Genomic DNA, 17,861 nt, shown 5'->3' on the forward strand with positions numbered 1-17,861 from the left:
CCTCTAAGTTGTCATCATTGCTAACTATTTTGATGTAAGAATGTCCTTGCCTTTCAATTTATACTATTCTGTCTCACATCCCGACAATTCCACTACTCATGACAAAAAGTTATCCCAAGTAATAAATCTATGGATATTTCAGTTATTGTGGGTAATTGAACTTTAAGAAATAGCAAGAGAGAGAATTTTGCATTTCTCTATAACTAATTAATTGATTTTTGTGTGGCTGCCATGCTTTCTAAGTCCATTCGTGTGGTTTGAATAGAGCTATAAAAACCATATCTCTAAACTTGTTCATGCTTGACATTTCTGTCTATTTTGGGGGATGGAAATTTGGTGCATCGGTCAAATATTGGAGTTTAAGTGATCATATTTTATCTATATCTGCCAAATGTGCATATACTTCTGCTCCACAAAGCCCTGCCCCAGTTGATGGATAGACGGTGTCAAAGGTGGATATCTGAAAACTATAAATTGCCAAAACTTCTTTAAAAAGTTCTGATTTCCCCTTCTCTTGCTGAAGATTACTTAATTTAACTTATAATTTTTTTTAATTCTGTTTTTAAAATAAATAAACATATTTCAATTACTGAATCAAATATTTAATATAATTTTATCGATAAATTAAATTTTACATTTAAAATTACGTTCATCATTTTTCTTACTCGATTTCGATCATAAACTCATTTATATTCAATATATTAGATTACAAAACAAATAAGAAAATATACAAAATAATTTCAAAATTCTTATCGATTTTTAACTTATTTGAAGATGAAACGCTTTTGTTTTTCTTGATTTTTCATTGGTTTCGTTGATATCAAGAGAAGAATATTCTTTTGAATTGGAATCAAGAGAAGAATTAAAAGAATTAATCTGCTGAAGAAGAAATAAAATTATGCAAGTAGAATGGGTCAATTGATGTACCATTAATATGGTCTCATTTTTGTATATTCTGAAATTAAAATGTCAAATATAAATCTATTATTAGAAGAGCCAAAATAGGAGCATTTTGTAACATATTATCCAAACATTGCTGTCTTGTTTCCGGGTTATTATTAGTATTTTTTTGTCCTCTGTTTTACATTCCTTAGACCAAAAAAGAGAGAGAAAAACTATTAATTTGATTCTTTGAAAGCACATTTCTGCTCCGCAAAGTGAAAAAGGAATATTTCCTCCGTCTATAAAACATGCATTTAGTCACATGAAACGTGCAAAACATTCTTGCTTTTACTTCCCTTTTTTATTTTATTTTATTATATTTTTTGGAGGGCATCTTCCACAGGTTGCGTCCTATTCATACAGGGCATTCTCCTTGATGCCCTCCACACATTTTTAAAATCACAAAAACAAAACCAATTAATCATAAACTTGATTAGACCAACTTTGAACCATATATATATATATATATATAGTATATATCTTAAATCATTGTTTTCGTTAATACTAAAATTAAATTGAATAACGTACATTTCACATGTAAACCAAAATGTTTTTATATAGAATCAGATTCTACAGAATACTTTGCTCTAATTTGATTAAATCTAAAGATCAAACTATGTGTGCTGTCTAAAATTCGCATATATATGTTGTGCAAAATCAAGCAGCATGATGTTAACAACAATTAAATAATCAGAATTTATTTATCTTTTAGTATAGTAAGTGAAACAAAGTGGATCAGATAAACATCATCATCTCATTGTTTTCGACATATTAATTAATCAGAGATTGAATTTTTTTAAAAAAATTTAATTTAAATTTGGTAAGGGTTACTTGAGCTTGAGGTTTACGTCTTCGGCCCAGGATTAAGTCCGTCACCTTCTTTTGTCAAGGATGTCCTTTTTTTCGGTTTAAACTAATTGATGAGGTCAGCATGCACGTGGTAGGCACACGTGAAAGAGGAGTCCACGGATGAGATCAAAATGTGGGCCCAAAAGACAGGTATTGCTCATCGAGCGTAGTAATGACGGCAACGCATTAAGAAAGAGTCCGCATCGGGATGTGTGCAAAAAGAACAGACGTGTAAGGCTTTGGGACCGTGAGTTTCCTTTTTCTTTTTGTTTTTTTATAATAAAAATATATATATTTTTGGAAAATTGAAAAAAAAAGGGGAGTTGGTAACAATCATTTTGGACGTGCTATACTTGTTTCAGCCCCTAAAAAAAGGTCTATTGGGATGGGGAAGGGTTAAAATGAAAATTGGCAGGGGTGATTGGTTGTTTACCGACCCCTTTTGAGTGAAGAGAAAGATGGGTAATTGTTTTTTACTTCTTTTGTGAACTCAAATCTTTTTGTTAGGATCATCTTGGGAGAGTTGCACAATGTGCCATGACAAGATCATTTGATGATGAAAACCATTATGATTAGGTCCCACTTCATGGATATCTTTCAAATTTAAAGCATGTTAAAAATGCAATGAAGCTTCCATGATAATGATGGGGGATTAATAAGATAATTGCATGCACATTTCTCATCTCAAAGCATGTATTTCATACACTAAACAATCATCGTAGATATAATTATTTTTAAATACTTGTAATTTTTATTTGATTATTGCTTTAATTATCACTCTTTTTATATTTCATAATTTTCTTAGTTATTATGAATTAAAGTTAAAATGACGGTGGAGTTCAATATTTCAGTGAGTTTATATCCACGCCCATATCTTTTTAATTATTAATAAAAAATATTTAAGTTGATATATTTAATTTAATGAAAATATGACATATGCATATAAATGCTCTCATAACCAGCATCAATATATAATATGATATTCTTAAAAAGTCAAGTAAGCATAAAAATTATACTATTTGATTGGAAACTAATAAATGGTTAAAATGAAACACTAATTGAAATATATATCTTACTCATATAAGGGAAGATTTTGAAATTTGTGAAAAGAGAGAAAAATAATATTTTTTTTTATAACTTAAGCCTAATAAACTTTTATGCATATCCTAAATAAGAATCCAAAGCCCATGGGTCCATATGTACCAAACAGAACTTAGATAAAGTTTTTAAATTGAAGTTCCTAAAGTTCCTTAACAATTATTGATAGAATTCAATGTCAAGATCCATTATTTATTAAAAATAATTAACAATAATTTTATATGCAAAATTTGATCACTGCTTATTGATCGGTAAAAATTTTATCATAATTATTAATAAAAATATCTATAAATAAGGTACGAAAATTCATTCTAATTTTATACACTTGATCTATGTCATAAGACCTTTCTATCAATCAACTTAGATTTTTTATTATAACTTTTATTTAATCATTCTTAAAGGAGGAATCTCATAAAATTGACCTAACAAACCTTACCTAAGTCTTGCACTTCTTTTAATACATTTTGCTTTTCTTATCCAAATTCATCTTTTGCCTCCTCTTTTGAAAATAAAAATAAAATAAAATCAAACCAAATTTAATGAAGTGAAATTAAGTCAACTAATACAACTCTATTTAATTTTTTGAAAGTATCCTTATTTTCATTGATAAATCATTGAGTAAAAGGGCTTTCACCATTTATCTATATGCATTGAACTAAATTGCACGTCTAATATTCTCAAATGAAATAGTAAGATCTAAACAGTAATTAAACCTAACAAATTTTTTACTGTTTAATTAGAAGTTTTCTCATTCTCATGAAAAAAGAAGCGATTTATGTGATCCACGAAACATCAGATGCTTATCAGATTAGGTTAGGTGAGCGTGGGTGGGTTCATGTCCCATAGTTATAGGCCAAGAAATCGGAAGTTTTGTGTAGAGTGAGAAACCTAAGAGACAGAGGAAGAGCAAGTAAGAAATCAGCTGGGCAATCCAAGTGAACCAAAAGAAGAAAAAGACAATGATGAGGGTCAAGTTTGTATTGCTCCAAAATGGAAATGACACAAACCGAACCTTTTGATTGATGGTATTAGGTTAACATGAAAAGGAATGGCCCCAACAGTGGGCTAATACCTGCCCCTTCTCTAAACGTGTGGTCTCTAAATGGGTTTCACCTCCTTTGTCTAAATTATTGGAGTTAGGGCTTGAAGCTCAATTCCAATATCAAATATTATGTTATAACTTTAGTTTTCTATCCTATCAATCTTCTTCAATGTGCCAGTGGTTGAAATGCAACCGTACCCTTCTCATTTTTTTTAATTTCTTAAATTGTATTTAAAATAAAAAAAAGGAGAAAAAGGTTCACAAGTTCATTTAATAATTAGAATTAATTAAAGTTAATTATATTTAATTGATATTTTGTTGTTTACTTTTGTTATTTGCCTTTTGTTTTATATTCATTTTTTATTTTTGTCTTTTACTTTTTATTCATAAAAATAAATTATAAAAACACCAACCAACCCGAGCTTAAAGAAATGACATAATAACTTCAAAAGTCTCTAAACTATTAATGAAAATTCAAATAAATATTTATTCTTTTATTACATTGAATCAAACCCTTATGATTAAAGGTTGACTAATTGTCATTAATCAAAACGCAATGTCATTTTATACCACATGGTGTTGACATGTAATAATAGATAGTGACAAGTCATGTTGATGAGGTGTCATGACCCAAATCCGAGAGTCCGTGACTAGTGCACAAATCCAACAAGCAAGTCCACTAGATCCGAGTAAGCCTTAGAATCCGAAATCATATAGCATAAGAGAAGGGATTTGATAATCAAATATTCACAATAAAACCAAATATAATACATTAGCTTTAGCACATAATTCATACAAATATTCAGAAGGTCATAGATTAGCCATCAAATCAGGTTTGCACATAACAACCCTTATACAATTCAAATGGCACATTGGGCTTAACATATTTCACAAACTAATCAAACTGGAAAGCAGAAAGCCCACACAGACTCAGTGGAGTGACACATTGGGAGGGAGACCTACCGATTGCCAATTACATGTACATCAAATTGACGACACTTGACACGTAACCCCATTGCTTCTCTTATTTGCACATGGTACAATAGAGGGGTGAGTCATCTAATACTCAGTGAAAGGATACTATCACATCATAATATTATATATATAAAATATATTTAGGCCTAGTTAGCCATAATACATTCATATTCAAACATCTCCAACTCAAAAGTGCGAGGATCATCCTAGTATCCTACATGCACAACTCATCATATTAAACCTTGCCGGATTACATCTCAATGGTGTATCATATCCATAATTTCCAAGTTGCGTGTCCTTAAATCAAATTTGATCAATTCATGGCTTACTCTTGAAGTCGTTATCATCAAACTAGGCTTCATAGGCACACCTTAGTTTTCGAGTACAACCTTAAATCTCATTTACAAGTGATTTGCTCATCTCAAAGCTTTTCATTGAATCTCATTCATAGTGGTCACCGCATATTCATATTTCAAATCAAATCATGCCATCCCCGATGCATGTTAACATAGTCAAATGAAATCAAATGAGTGGTCTTGCCCTAGACATCATCAAATCATGCATGATGACCAACTGGCAAAGAAACAAATCATGCACAGGGTAAAGCCGCTGGGCAAAGAAACAGATCATGCGCTGGCCAAAAACACGGGTAGAGAACAGATCACACACATGCCGAAGCAATGGGTGGAAAACAAATCACGCACAGCACCGGAGCAGCTGATTGAGAACCATATCATTGATTGGAGTAATCTCTCGATGGTCGGCATCACCCGTAGTAATCTCAACAGATGGCATTAAAGCATTACAAGTAGGAATCATTGGTGGGATTAGTGCCACCGTTTCTGCTTACCACCATCCCTGCAGGCACACACATAGTCATAGGGCGTGGGACTCTTACTCCACTTCAAGTCAAATCAACGTCTGGAATTCATCCCTCGGACGGAACACATATTCACAAATCAGGCCATCTTGCTTGTTACATTCCATGTGTCCACATCAAATCATATTCAAATTTGATAAGCGTCAATCGTCTCTAAGCCCGGTATAATTCTAAGCGTCTTCAAATCTCTAAGGCATCATCAAACAAAACATAATAAATATATAGGCCTTCATGCCTTTAACCCCACATGGGTATTCATCATGTTTAGTCATATCAATCATGGCTTAACAGCCTTACGCATATCTTCAAATCAACCATAATTACGTGGGCATTCATCAATAGATTATATCTATAAGCAATCATGGCTTTTCGGCCTCACATATTTAATATCACCCAATGGCTGTGCCACTAACCTAAATACATGTCGAGCCATATCCCTACTTGGTAGCCTAATCATCGTAATTCAATACAGTCCTTAATCCATAATTCATATCGCACCATGTATAGGCCTCTAGTTATAGATACTACATACCATGGGTTTTAACACAATGCCACCTTGTGGCTCACCACAAATCACACAAACACAAATTTTCTATCTCGAATAACTAATTAGCCTAGGCATCCTCATCTAGGCACACAATCATGTTTGCTCTTTAGCCTAAGCACATACCTCTAAGCAAATCACACACACACACACACACACACACACACACACACACACACATACATATAAATTCTCTAGCTTAGGCATACACATAACATTTAAATACCATGATAGCTTATACATTGTGCGAGATGCATCATATGCATTTAATTAAATCCCACTCACCTTGACAATCAGAGGCACATAGCAATCAAGCTCAACTCTTAGCCTCCAATCGTCCTCTAGCTCACAAACATATCAATAGCTTCCATTCTCCCCTTAAACACATCAAAACATCAAATCATAATTATTTCCTAACTTTTGAAAATATCTAGCTTTTGAAAACTAACCAAATTCCATAAACAAGCTCAAATCCTTCAATGATGAGCTAAATCCTAACCTTAGAAGTTGGGTTGCCTAAATCTAGGCTATAAATCTCCAATAAACTTAAGGGGAGAGGGTTTGACCAAATTTGAAAAATATTTGGATTCGAGGTTATTAACCAATTAAATCAAAAATCAATCGGTAAGAATGAGTAATCTTGCCTCCGGATCGATTTCCCAAGCTTGGATCTAGCTCAAATAGTCTCCAAATGCCATTTAGGGGCTTAGGGTTCGAAGAGGGTAGATAGAGAAAAGGTTGGGAGCGAAATGGCTTGAAACCCTTTTTTATTTTTGCTTTCCCTCTGTGATGTATTGATACATTTTCTCATATTTCGCCAAAATGTATCGATACATTAGGGCCATGTGTCAATACATTTCAAGCAAAATGATCCTGGGTGCTCTCTACTTCAAATGTATCGATACATTTAGATAATGTATCGATACATTTAGATAATGTATCGATACATGTTCATCTTTGGCCAAATCTATCGATACATTCTTGAATGTATAGATACAATTCCTCTTTTAAGCCTTGTATTGTTCATCTTGCCAAGAATGTATTAATACATCTACTAATGTATCACTCTTACTTTCTAAAAATCCAAATTTAACCTCCCAAATCACTTCCCGTAAATTCTCTAATTCATTTCCACTCATAACACATTTCAAATCATTCATATAGCATGAAATCTTACACATAAACATTCAAATATATCATCAAATGTTAGAATCTCACTTAGACTTCAAACCATATAGTTCATCATATTCAAGCTTTAAGATTAGTGGTCTAAGTACCACAATTATCATTCCCATCTCAGCTTATTAAGAATGCTCAATATGCGAGGATGTACTCATCACACAAATTCAAATCCTCATTATGCTCTATGTCACATAGTATACTAATCAAAACTTAACATAATTTACATTAAGCATCATATTTATCAAAGTGCCAAACAATGTATTATACCATTCATGTGCCAAACATATGCTCAACATCAATTTGAGCCTTCCCATGCTCATATATCATATTCATTGCTCTATTGACATAGGCATACTCTTAAGCTCTTAAACATATACACCAAAAATTCAATTTGGCTCATCAATTGGCTTGGTTCACATTACACAGTTCATACAAAAAAAAATTAGGGGTGTTACATTCTCTCATCCTTATAAAAATTCGTTCGCGAATTTTAATTTGACTAAGTAAGGTCATATACTGTCCATATTGAATTCATTACACAGCCTCGAAAATTTAATCCCAACTCCAATACTCCTTTGGGTGGCAATCTCCTCACAAGTTGAAGAATCTTTGCTAATTCATCCCACATAAGGCACATTCAAACGTAATTAACTCCAATTTATGTCAAAGTCATTTCAGTGCCATCTTTCTATCTAAACTTTGCCAACTTATCATGTTATGGCAACTTAGTATTCCTTACCAAAATTGATTAACAAAATTAACCTTGAAATTTCATGTGTTGGGCATATCATGCTTTAGCCAATACAGAACATTAATCTTCATCCTCAAAATATTACACATCATAATACCATAAGGAGCTATAGAGGGCCTATTGATGCGAAGAGTCACATTTTCGGAAGGACTTTCCTAGGTACGAAATTTGATTAAGGTTTTTATCGAAACGTCAAGATAAATCTTAGTTTTATATTCCAATACTTCGTTCATTCAAATAATTATTTTATTGGGAATAATAATTTAAGAGAAATAATTTGGTAAATATTTTATTTAAAATTAATTAATTAAAAACTAATATAATAATCAACAATTAATTTGAAGTAATTATTTTAAATAAGAGATTTTTTTTATGTCAATCTATTTACTCGATTAAAAAGGTAATTTAAAGGTCGAAGTTAATTATTTTGAACCAATCTTCGATTAGGGAATCTCTCTTGGAGTGTGGAGAGTCACATTTTCGAGTGGGATTTTTTAGGTGAAAAATTTAATTAGGATTTTCACCAAAGCATTGGGAAAGTCTTAGTTTTATATTTTGAAACTCAATTGGTTCAAATAAATATTTTGAAATCTAATAGGAATAAAAGAGGTATTCAATTAAATAAAAATATCAATTATATAATCACAAAGTTCTAGATCGAATATTACATTTATAAATGCATTCATTTTGCATCATCTATAATTTTGCATCGCACACGATTTGATTATTTTGCCAATGGTATGAAAATTCCGATGATAGGATTTTCTCAAGAAGCTTGTAAAGACGATTTCTTTTGGAATTTTCCTAGGTGAGGAAAAACTTCTAGACTTCACCAAAGTATTAGGATAATCTATAAATGATTTTTTTGATACAAGATTTTTGTTTCCCATTATTTAAAATTGAAAAATGATATCATCATTTCATAGTTGCATCATGTGCATTAATGATAAGATATTTGTTCATGAGTGACAATCTCTGACGATATGATTTTCTTGAAAAGCTTGTAAAGATGAGCTTTCTTGAGAAATTCCCTAAGTGAGGGAAAATTCTTGTACTCCACCAAAGAGTTAGAATAGTCTTAGAAAATTTATCTGAGATGAAGATTTTATTGATGCATTAAAAAAATATAAATAATAATAAAAAATAAATATATAATAAGACTAAATAAAAGAAAGAAAGAAGGATAAGGAAAAATAAGCAGACGACTTAAATACGTGACAAGGTATTGTAAGTGGCAGAGTGGCCTTACTGCCACGATCCATTGGGATTCAGCCATTTGTTGCTCCGATTTGTTTTAAAAAAATAAAAAAGGATGAGGAAAAAAAGATATATAAAATCAAGAATAAAGTAATGAATAATGATTAAAGAATATAAGAATAAAATTAAAAATTAAGGTTTAAATAAGATAACATATGATTGAATGATATCATTCGTAGAATAGGTGTCATTGGGATACTAATCTTTCCCTATATGTAACCGTATTGCGTCCAATTCTAAAATTCATAGATTAGGTTTTTTGTTCTTTAGATGAACTTAAAATCAATTTAAGATTTGGTCGAATAAAATAAATTTAATAGATGATTAATCACACCTTATAAAAAAATTGATAACGACACAAGTTGAGTGTCATCACCTACTCATCTTGTAGGCTATTTTCATGTAATGCATATATAGCAATAAATCTTCTATCTATTATTTTGAAATTAGAGAAAGTACTTTTAGAATTCTAAGTTGTAATTCACCTGCAATTTACATGCGAACTATGTTATCTAAAAATGTTGAAAAGATAAACAAATATGCGATATGAAATTGAAAGATAGCATTAACACACTAGTTAATTTAGTACCAAAAATAAAAACCACAGTAAGGGCAACGTACAATGGGAAAACGAATATAAAATTATAAATAATTTAAATAATAACTAAACATGTAAAATTCAGAGCATTCACGTGTAAAAGTATTTAGTGAAATGTAAAAAGTGCATGCGAATCGAGTCATTCACGTTTGAGTTGATCTATGTGTCTTCCTTTTTAAAAGTTAAGTCTGAACTTGGTCCAATCTATCTACTTAATAATTATTTTATTATTAAAATAATAAAAATATTACATTCGAGTATTTAGTTTATTGATTAATGTATAATCTCACTGTTTAAAAAACAGAATTCGAATATCTCTTTTTTTAAATCTGAAAAAATAATAATAAACATATTATTTTATTATAATATTTTAAAATTAAAATTAATTTAAAATATATTATTTATTAATAACATAATGTTAAATCGGATAACGGACCGGTCTCGAATCTCAAAATCTATGCACAAGCTCCACTTGAGTCGAGCTGAACTCATGAGCCTGGGTGAGTAACCCAATCCTTAAGCACCCCTAGTGATATGTACGAGTTAAAGGAAAAAAAGTGTAAGAATTTTAGTGGCAACCAAATATCATAAGTGAAAATTTATCAAAAGAAGTAAGAAAAAGAATTATCAACAGAACAGAGATAATGTAGCTTTCACAAAATTTGAATAGCACTCAAGCTATTTTCCTTTTACATAGTATGGGTTAGCCTAAATTCTCACTTGTTGATTGGCATCGAGTTAATTAAAGTGGCCAGATATTCCTTATCCTTTGTGAGCAGACAATATATATACCCAACAAATATTATCTTAATAATTACCGATATATATATATATATATATATATGTATATATCTTGAATAAACGATTGAAAGGTAAATGTGAAAACAAGAAAATAAGTTATGAAAAATTCTAGCATATGCTGGTTCTAAAAAGGAAATTCCTCAGGTTCTTTTCATTATGGAAATAGTCTAGGGTGATTGAAGCTTCAAAGGAACGTATATATGTAATCAAGCAAGGGCAGAGTGTGGCGAGATGGTTCACTAACGAACTAGAATTAATCGTTTGGTTTTAACATTATCTAAGCATATTGTAGTTATTTATTGGATGATTTATTTTTCTTGAAAACAAATTAAATTTCTGTTGACTAGAAAAATCTGTCTTTATCTTATTTCCCTTCATCGAACCAAATATTATCAATTAAACAGAAAACCTTCATTCAAATTCTCAAAGTAGCTAGAATTGTTTAGTGCAATTAGGCGTATATACCATAGAACATCTTTACGAAAAGCAAGTCATAGTAGGTTCCAATATTAATCATATATATGCCATGTTGAAGGAGATTTTCCACCATCAAAGATCAGGGGACATGTGATATGATCAGAATGGATGATCAGTTGGGCCATAACTCAGTCATTACTTGAGTCTTGATATGTGAAAACTATACGGATGATCGTAATTATTTCTAAGATTTCTAGCTAATAAATGGTGATGAATTTAAAATTTTTCATAAATAGTGATTAAAAGATAACTATATAAAATCATGAATTCTTATGTCTCAAATTTTATATATATAAATAAAAAAAAATTAAAAACTGATCTTGCTCATCAACGCTGACCGATAATAAGAGGCAGACAAGTTTTGGGGTTAAAACCATCAAGTTTATTTTATTCCAGGATGTGTATATACACACATTTGTACAAGAAAAAGATAAATACAACTTATTTAAACTAATGATAAGATTACAATATCAACAACATTAAGCTAAAACTAAGGCTGATTAATTGACTTTACAAGCCGAATCTGCGTTCCATCCAATACAAACGTGGGACTAACCACACAACCTGCTGTCATTAAGGTTAGACTAGGATTTCAGTAATCCAAGTTAAATCACTGTTAATAACATCCAATTAGTTAGTACCGAAGGAATAGGGATCCTCAGGTGAGTCATCCGCTAGATCGTCTGGTGAATCAAGTGTTTCATTATAATCCCCATACTCATACCCCGAATCCCCTTCAAAACTACATCCAAGAATATATTAATTGTTTGAGAATGAATTCCTCATCATTCATCCTGTTTTCCTAGTTTCGCCGTTAACTGCAACAATTCCACCAGAGCCCTCGTGTTTGAGAATGAATTCCTCATCATTCATTTTTTTCGTTCATGCTTGTTTTCCTAATTTCCCCATGAACTGCAACAATTCCACCAAAACCCTCGTGTTCTGAAGTATACAATACGATTACCGAGTGTTCTGGCTACCTGTCAGGGCAAGTAGACACTCCACCGACATCATGCTATGATCTAGCGGTTAATTTTAGTCGAGCAAAAGACAACGTCTTTTGATACGTGTGCGGCCGATATTTTTCGAGCTGGTGTTTGTTTATGATTTAGTAGGAATTTGTGATTTGTTTTATTAACTCTTTTTAGGTCAGGGAAAGCATGAATGTAAAAACATGCTTTAGCAAGTTGTTTCAATGACTAAAAGATTATATCCAAGCATTTTGATACGTGTATTTTATATATTCCAATTCTTTCTTCTAAAATGGTACTTGATCAAAAAAAAAAATTAGCTAATATCAACGTCTAGCAAAAACTAATAAATTCTGTTTCAACGACCTATAATACTAATTCTAATGAACGATTTAGGTTCAATCTTCAGAAAGATAGGGCTTATGTTAATAGCGACTACAATATTCTCAGTTAGCAATTGTTAATATTCTAAGGGCAATAAATCAACTTAAAATCTCTTTTGGTGATCTAAGGATTAGCTTGAGCTTTTAATTCATGATAGTTTTAAAATTATAGATTTTGATGTGACAATAAAATTGTGTAGAGAATGTACTTACTAGAAGCATCACAGGAACAAATTAGTAGCAATGAACATGGGTGCTGCAAGCATCCTTGGAGTAAACCATTCCCCCTGTCGACATAATTCTCGAGAACAAATCTGGTAATATATCCTTATGAAAGTGGAAAGAAAAAGAAAGTAGAATATGTTCTGTTATGGTTTAACTTTTGGTTAGTAAGGTCGTGATGTGACAATGGCTGCTTAGCTGTTCTTCTATGCGATTGTTTCTTTATCTTTCTTGGTGGAATTAATTTGGTCTTTGCTACTTCGATGTTGTATCCTTTGTTCTATGCACAAGTATCTCCTTGGAGGGCAAGATACCTTTTTGCAATTAATTTTTCGTTGAGCACTTGGAATTTGGGTGATGCAATCCCTTATTCTTTTCCAGCTGTATATATAAATCAACAAACTCGATGCAGCTTTTGATGACTCAGTGTATATATTAGTATATAGAGTAGTAGCAGTAGTATTTATTATTTATTATATTTTGGATCAAAATTTAAGTTGGGATTAAAGATTCCCACCATCCACTGTTTCTCACTTGGGCTTTAAGCCCATATTAAAACAAAAATGTTGAGTTTCGATTCCAAACTATACTTTGTTTAATACAATGACTTGACCTAGTGAGTAGTGACTAAGGAAGTAGTTTGATAGCTACAACACCACACATACAAAAATGAGGTCTCTTTCGTATCGTTACTTTGTAGGTATGGCAATGGAATAGTGCTGTTAGTATTCAGAATATGAATCAACTTCCATAGGCCATACCCTCCTTTTCTCTCTCACTCTTTTCTCAACTTAAATATGCTTTTGCTTAATAAAAAAAACATAACCGTGCTTTTTGACATGATATTTTAAAAAATTTATGAATTATTTAACAAATTTAAAAAAATTATTATTTTGTATTATATTCAATCAAGGTTTTTTAGTTTTTATTTTAAACATAATAAATCCTTATATATAACTATTGATCAATTGTTTTGAATCAAAATATCACTTATCCTTTTATAACCATATAGTGTTGATCTGACGTTGATATAGATGGAGAAAAATATCATGTGATTAAGTTATTATATCACATCATTTTCATTGTAACATATCAACCTACTACGTTATTATCACATGATATAAAATAAAAAGTACATGTCAACATACTACATCATTGTCACATGATATAAAATAAAAAATGATATTTTAATTAGTAACAGTTAATCAACTATTAATTATAAAAAACTATTTGATTCAAAATAAAAAAATAAAAATTTAATTAAATATAATAAACATAAAAATTTATTTGTATTTTTCTGTACCATTGTTCTTTTAGTTTTGGTAACAGTCGAAAGAAGCCCTTTTAATCTCTGGAGTTGAACCTGGCCCCACTCTAGCCCAACTCCGGTAGCCTTAAGCCTTATTGTACTAGGATCTGTTCTTAGTCTTTAGTCTGGGCTTGCTGGTTTCGTATATACACTAGGTTCCCACTGGATCCAACGACCCCATTTGAGTTTGAATGGGCTAACCCCATCATTGCCATTTTTGTTCCTACCCACAATGTTAGAAATCGTTAATGTAGAAATTACGAATGGTTTAGGTAATAAAATATAAATTATTATTCTATTTATTGCTGTTGGAATGTATAAATAAACCAACTTTGTTTTTACCCCTTTCTCTTTATTAAACAAAAACAGCTCCAAAACAACACAAAAAGTGTGTAATTTTTCTAGTTTTTATAATGAATCAATATAATATTTTCTCTTAATTTATAACAATGCGCAAGTCATTGACGTATTGAATTAATTTTTAATTTGAATATGTTTTACACCATAACTTTTTATATCTTTCATTTTAAAATTGAACCCAAACTTCTAAATTGAAGTGTCAAGATTTAACCTTAAAAGTTCCATACCCTTAGAATTAATTTTCAGAAGAACGATTTCTTATATCTCTAGCTTATCTGAGTAAAAGATATTCTGAATTAATTTTTATTAAGTTTGAATATTTTTACACAACAACTCTTCAATCTTTTATTTTAAAATTTGAATTCAAGAATAAAGTCTCAATATTTAACCATAGAATTGTCCCCTTCAAAACAAACACTTTGAAACTTTGAATACATTAAATTCATTGAAGTTTCAAGTCATATGCAATTAGGATTATTAACCATAGATGTAACTGTTTATATATATAAGGAAAATTAGTATTGATGTTCAATCACATTGATCAAGCCAATTTCTGCTGGTTTCATATTTACATAATAATAATAATTCATAAACAGTCATCCCCTTTTAATCAAGTTGGATTATATATATTTTACAGTCATATTTAGTATTTTTTTTTATCATGAAGAAAAAGACATAGCTTAATCTTCAGTTTAGAAAAAGTCAAATAAACTCTTTTTAATTAATTTGTAATTTCTAGTTAATCATCTAGCATTGTCCTTTAACACATCAGTTTGAGTAATTACATCGCTGTACGTATATATTAATAACATAAGAGAACATCCAAAAAATGACTAGCTATATATAATTATTATTTTAGACCAGGAGAGATCAATTTATAATTTGGATGTTGCCTCATATTGCAAGATTTGTAAGATCATAAAGGATGGAAAAGTTTCGCAATTTGAACCAAGCAGCAACAATGACAAACAACAGACCACAAATCCATGGATTTATATTTTATGTTTTGGCTCCTTCAGCCGAATATAGAATCATACTCAGATATTTAGCGGCGGCCCATTGTCCCAACTTCGACGGATGCTGTTATTTCAGATCCCATGGAAGAATAATAATGCAAAAACCGATTTCCAGCAGAAATTCGAGGTGCTCGAATCTTTGCAGCTGCCATTGCGTTTTCACAATTATCAACCTCAGGACCAACAACGCTTACATCATAGTTTGCGGTCATGGGATCTTCACTGAATTCAGCAAATATCATTCCAAAAGATTGGATTGCAAATTTGTAGACGTCCACACAAGTTTGAAGAGCTTTCAGAGACTGGGGTGAGCCTGGCTGCTTAACCATGTAATTGATTACATTGAGCGTAGCTTGAGCATTTGACGCTGCTAATTTCATCAGAACGTTTGCAAGTTGGTTCAAATCCTTTGCAGCTGCTGCTTCAGGATTGGAAAGAGCTTTCAGGCAGAACCTCCGGTTCAGGATTGACTTGCCATTGCATAATTGTGCCACTAGTTTTGATGAAGGTGCTGGAAGTGGAACCTTAACCTTGGAAGATCTTGAGATTACTGCAATTGTTGGCATAGGAGAAAGGGCAAAGACAGACAAGAAAATTGTTAAAACTAAGCATAAGTGATTTCGAGGAGCCATTGTCTTGTTGAAAAGATTGAAGTTTGCAAGGTTTTGTTGACGAATTTAACACTATGGTTTCTCTCTTTCTCTTTTTTCTTTCTTTTATATAGAGGTAGGAGAAAGCCTATTTATGAGAGTGTAGCTGGCATAACAAACAGTATTGTCAATTGTAACAACACTTTTCTCCAATTACATTTCGTTTAAGAAACCAAACAACCATAACTTTTAACTAAAACTATTATTGAACAATGCTGTGAATGCCATTTATTTTTCTGTTGGTTAGATATAACTAATTTTCATTCTTAATTTTTGTTTGAAAAATCTCATATTGGGATCTTGAGTTCTCAACAATTGTAACATACATGCAGGAAAATTCGGCAGCCACAATGGTTATTGTGAGGTAAAAGGTTCATTCAAGGCATAAGGTTAAGAAGAAGTTATCAATAATCATATAAAAACAAACAATAAATGTATTGAAAAAATGTAATACTTTAAAAAGTTTTCGAATTATTCAAAAAAATTTAAATAAATTTTTATTTTTCTATTACATTCAATCAAACCTCTATATTTTTATTTTTGATCAAACTGACCTTTATAATTAGTCAAAATACAACTTATCATTATTTTTTATGTTATATAGTGCTAACGTAACATTGATGTGAAGGGTAAAAATGCTATGAGACTATGTCATCATGTTATATTAGGTTGTCACATTATCATCCATCATGACATGTCAATATGTTTCGTCAGCACTATGTGACATAAAATGCAAATGACATTTTGATCAACAACGGTTAGTTAACCCTTAGTGATAATGACATTTTGATTAACAACGATTAGTTAACCCTTAGTGATAAGTGTCTATTTGATAAAAAATAAGAATACAAGTACTTGATTAAAATAATAAACAAATAAAGTTTTATTTGAATTTTTTTGAGAAATTCAAAAACTTTTTTAAGTATTATGTCAGTAAATTTTCAATATAACGTAAATTATTTTAATTTGGGTTCTTATTCAGATTTCGAATTTATGTTTATTATTGTTTAAAATGCTTAATATCTCTTTGATCAGACCTTCCCTACTGCTAACTTATTTTTTGGTTAAGCTTAATTTTCTTGAAATTTCAAGCTTATCCGGAGCGGTAATGCTACATTAGATAATGGCTCGTGTGCTGGCTAGTTGGCTGATCCCACACAGATCCATGATGTGATCGTTCTAAATCTCACAATTAATCCACAACAATTGCTGCTTAAAATAAGAGTTAAAAAGGACATTAATATTTAATTGTTATATTCAATTGAGTAAAGATGATTCTTTTTTGGGTAAAATACTCTGATCTTACTAGGTTTTGATCGAAATTACATGGAGATCTATTAGTTTTCGAAATGAATATTTTGCCCCAAGACTACAAACACCGTTAATAGAAATAATGAAAAAACTAAAATACATTTTTTATTAATTTAAAAAATTATTATTATATTTTATAAAAATATAAAAAATAAGGAGCAGCGATTGGTGCTTCCTTAGGGAGCTTGATTTGGGGCTCCCCCAGTGCTCTTTTGGGGAGCCCGATTGGGGCTCCCAAGGGAG

General features: G+C 31.0%; 1 protein-coding gene across 1 annotated transcript; it reads right to left on the reverse strand.

Moving 5' to 3' along the window:
* LOC18592665 lies at positions 15,687-16,289 on the reverse strand. Its single transcript, XM_007019505.2, has one exon. The coding sequence runs from the start codon at positions 16,287-16,289 to the stop codon at positions 15,687-15,689; it is 603 nt and encodes a 200-aa protein (XP_007019567.2).

Source organism: Theobroma cacao, chromosome 8, assembly GCF_000208745.1.
Source record: "Theobroma cacao cultivar B97-61/B2 chromosome 8, Criollo_cocoa_genome_V2, whole genome shotgun sequence".
Lineage (NCBI taxonomy): Eukaryota > Viridiplantae > Streptophyta > Magnoliopsida > Malvales > Malvaceae > Theobroma > Theobroma cacao.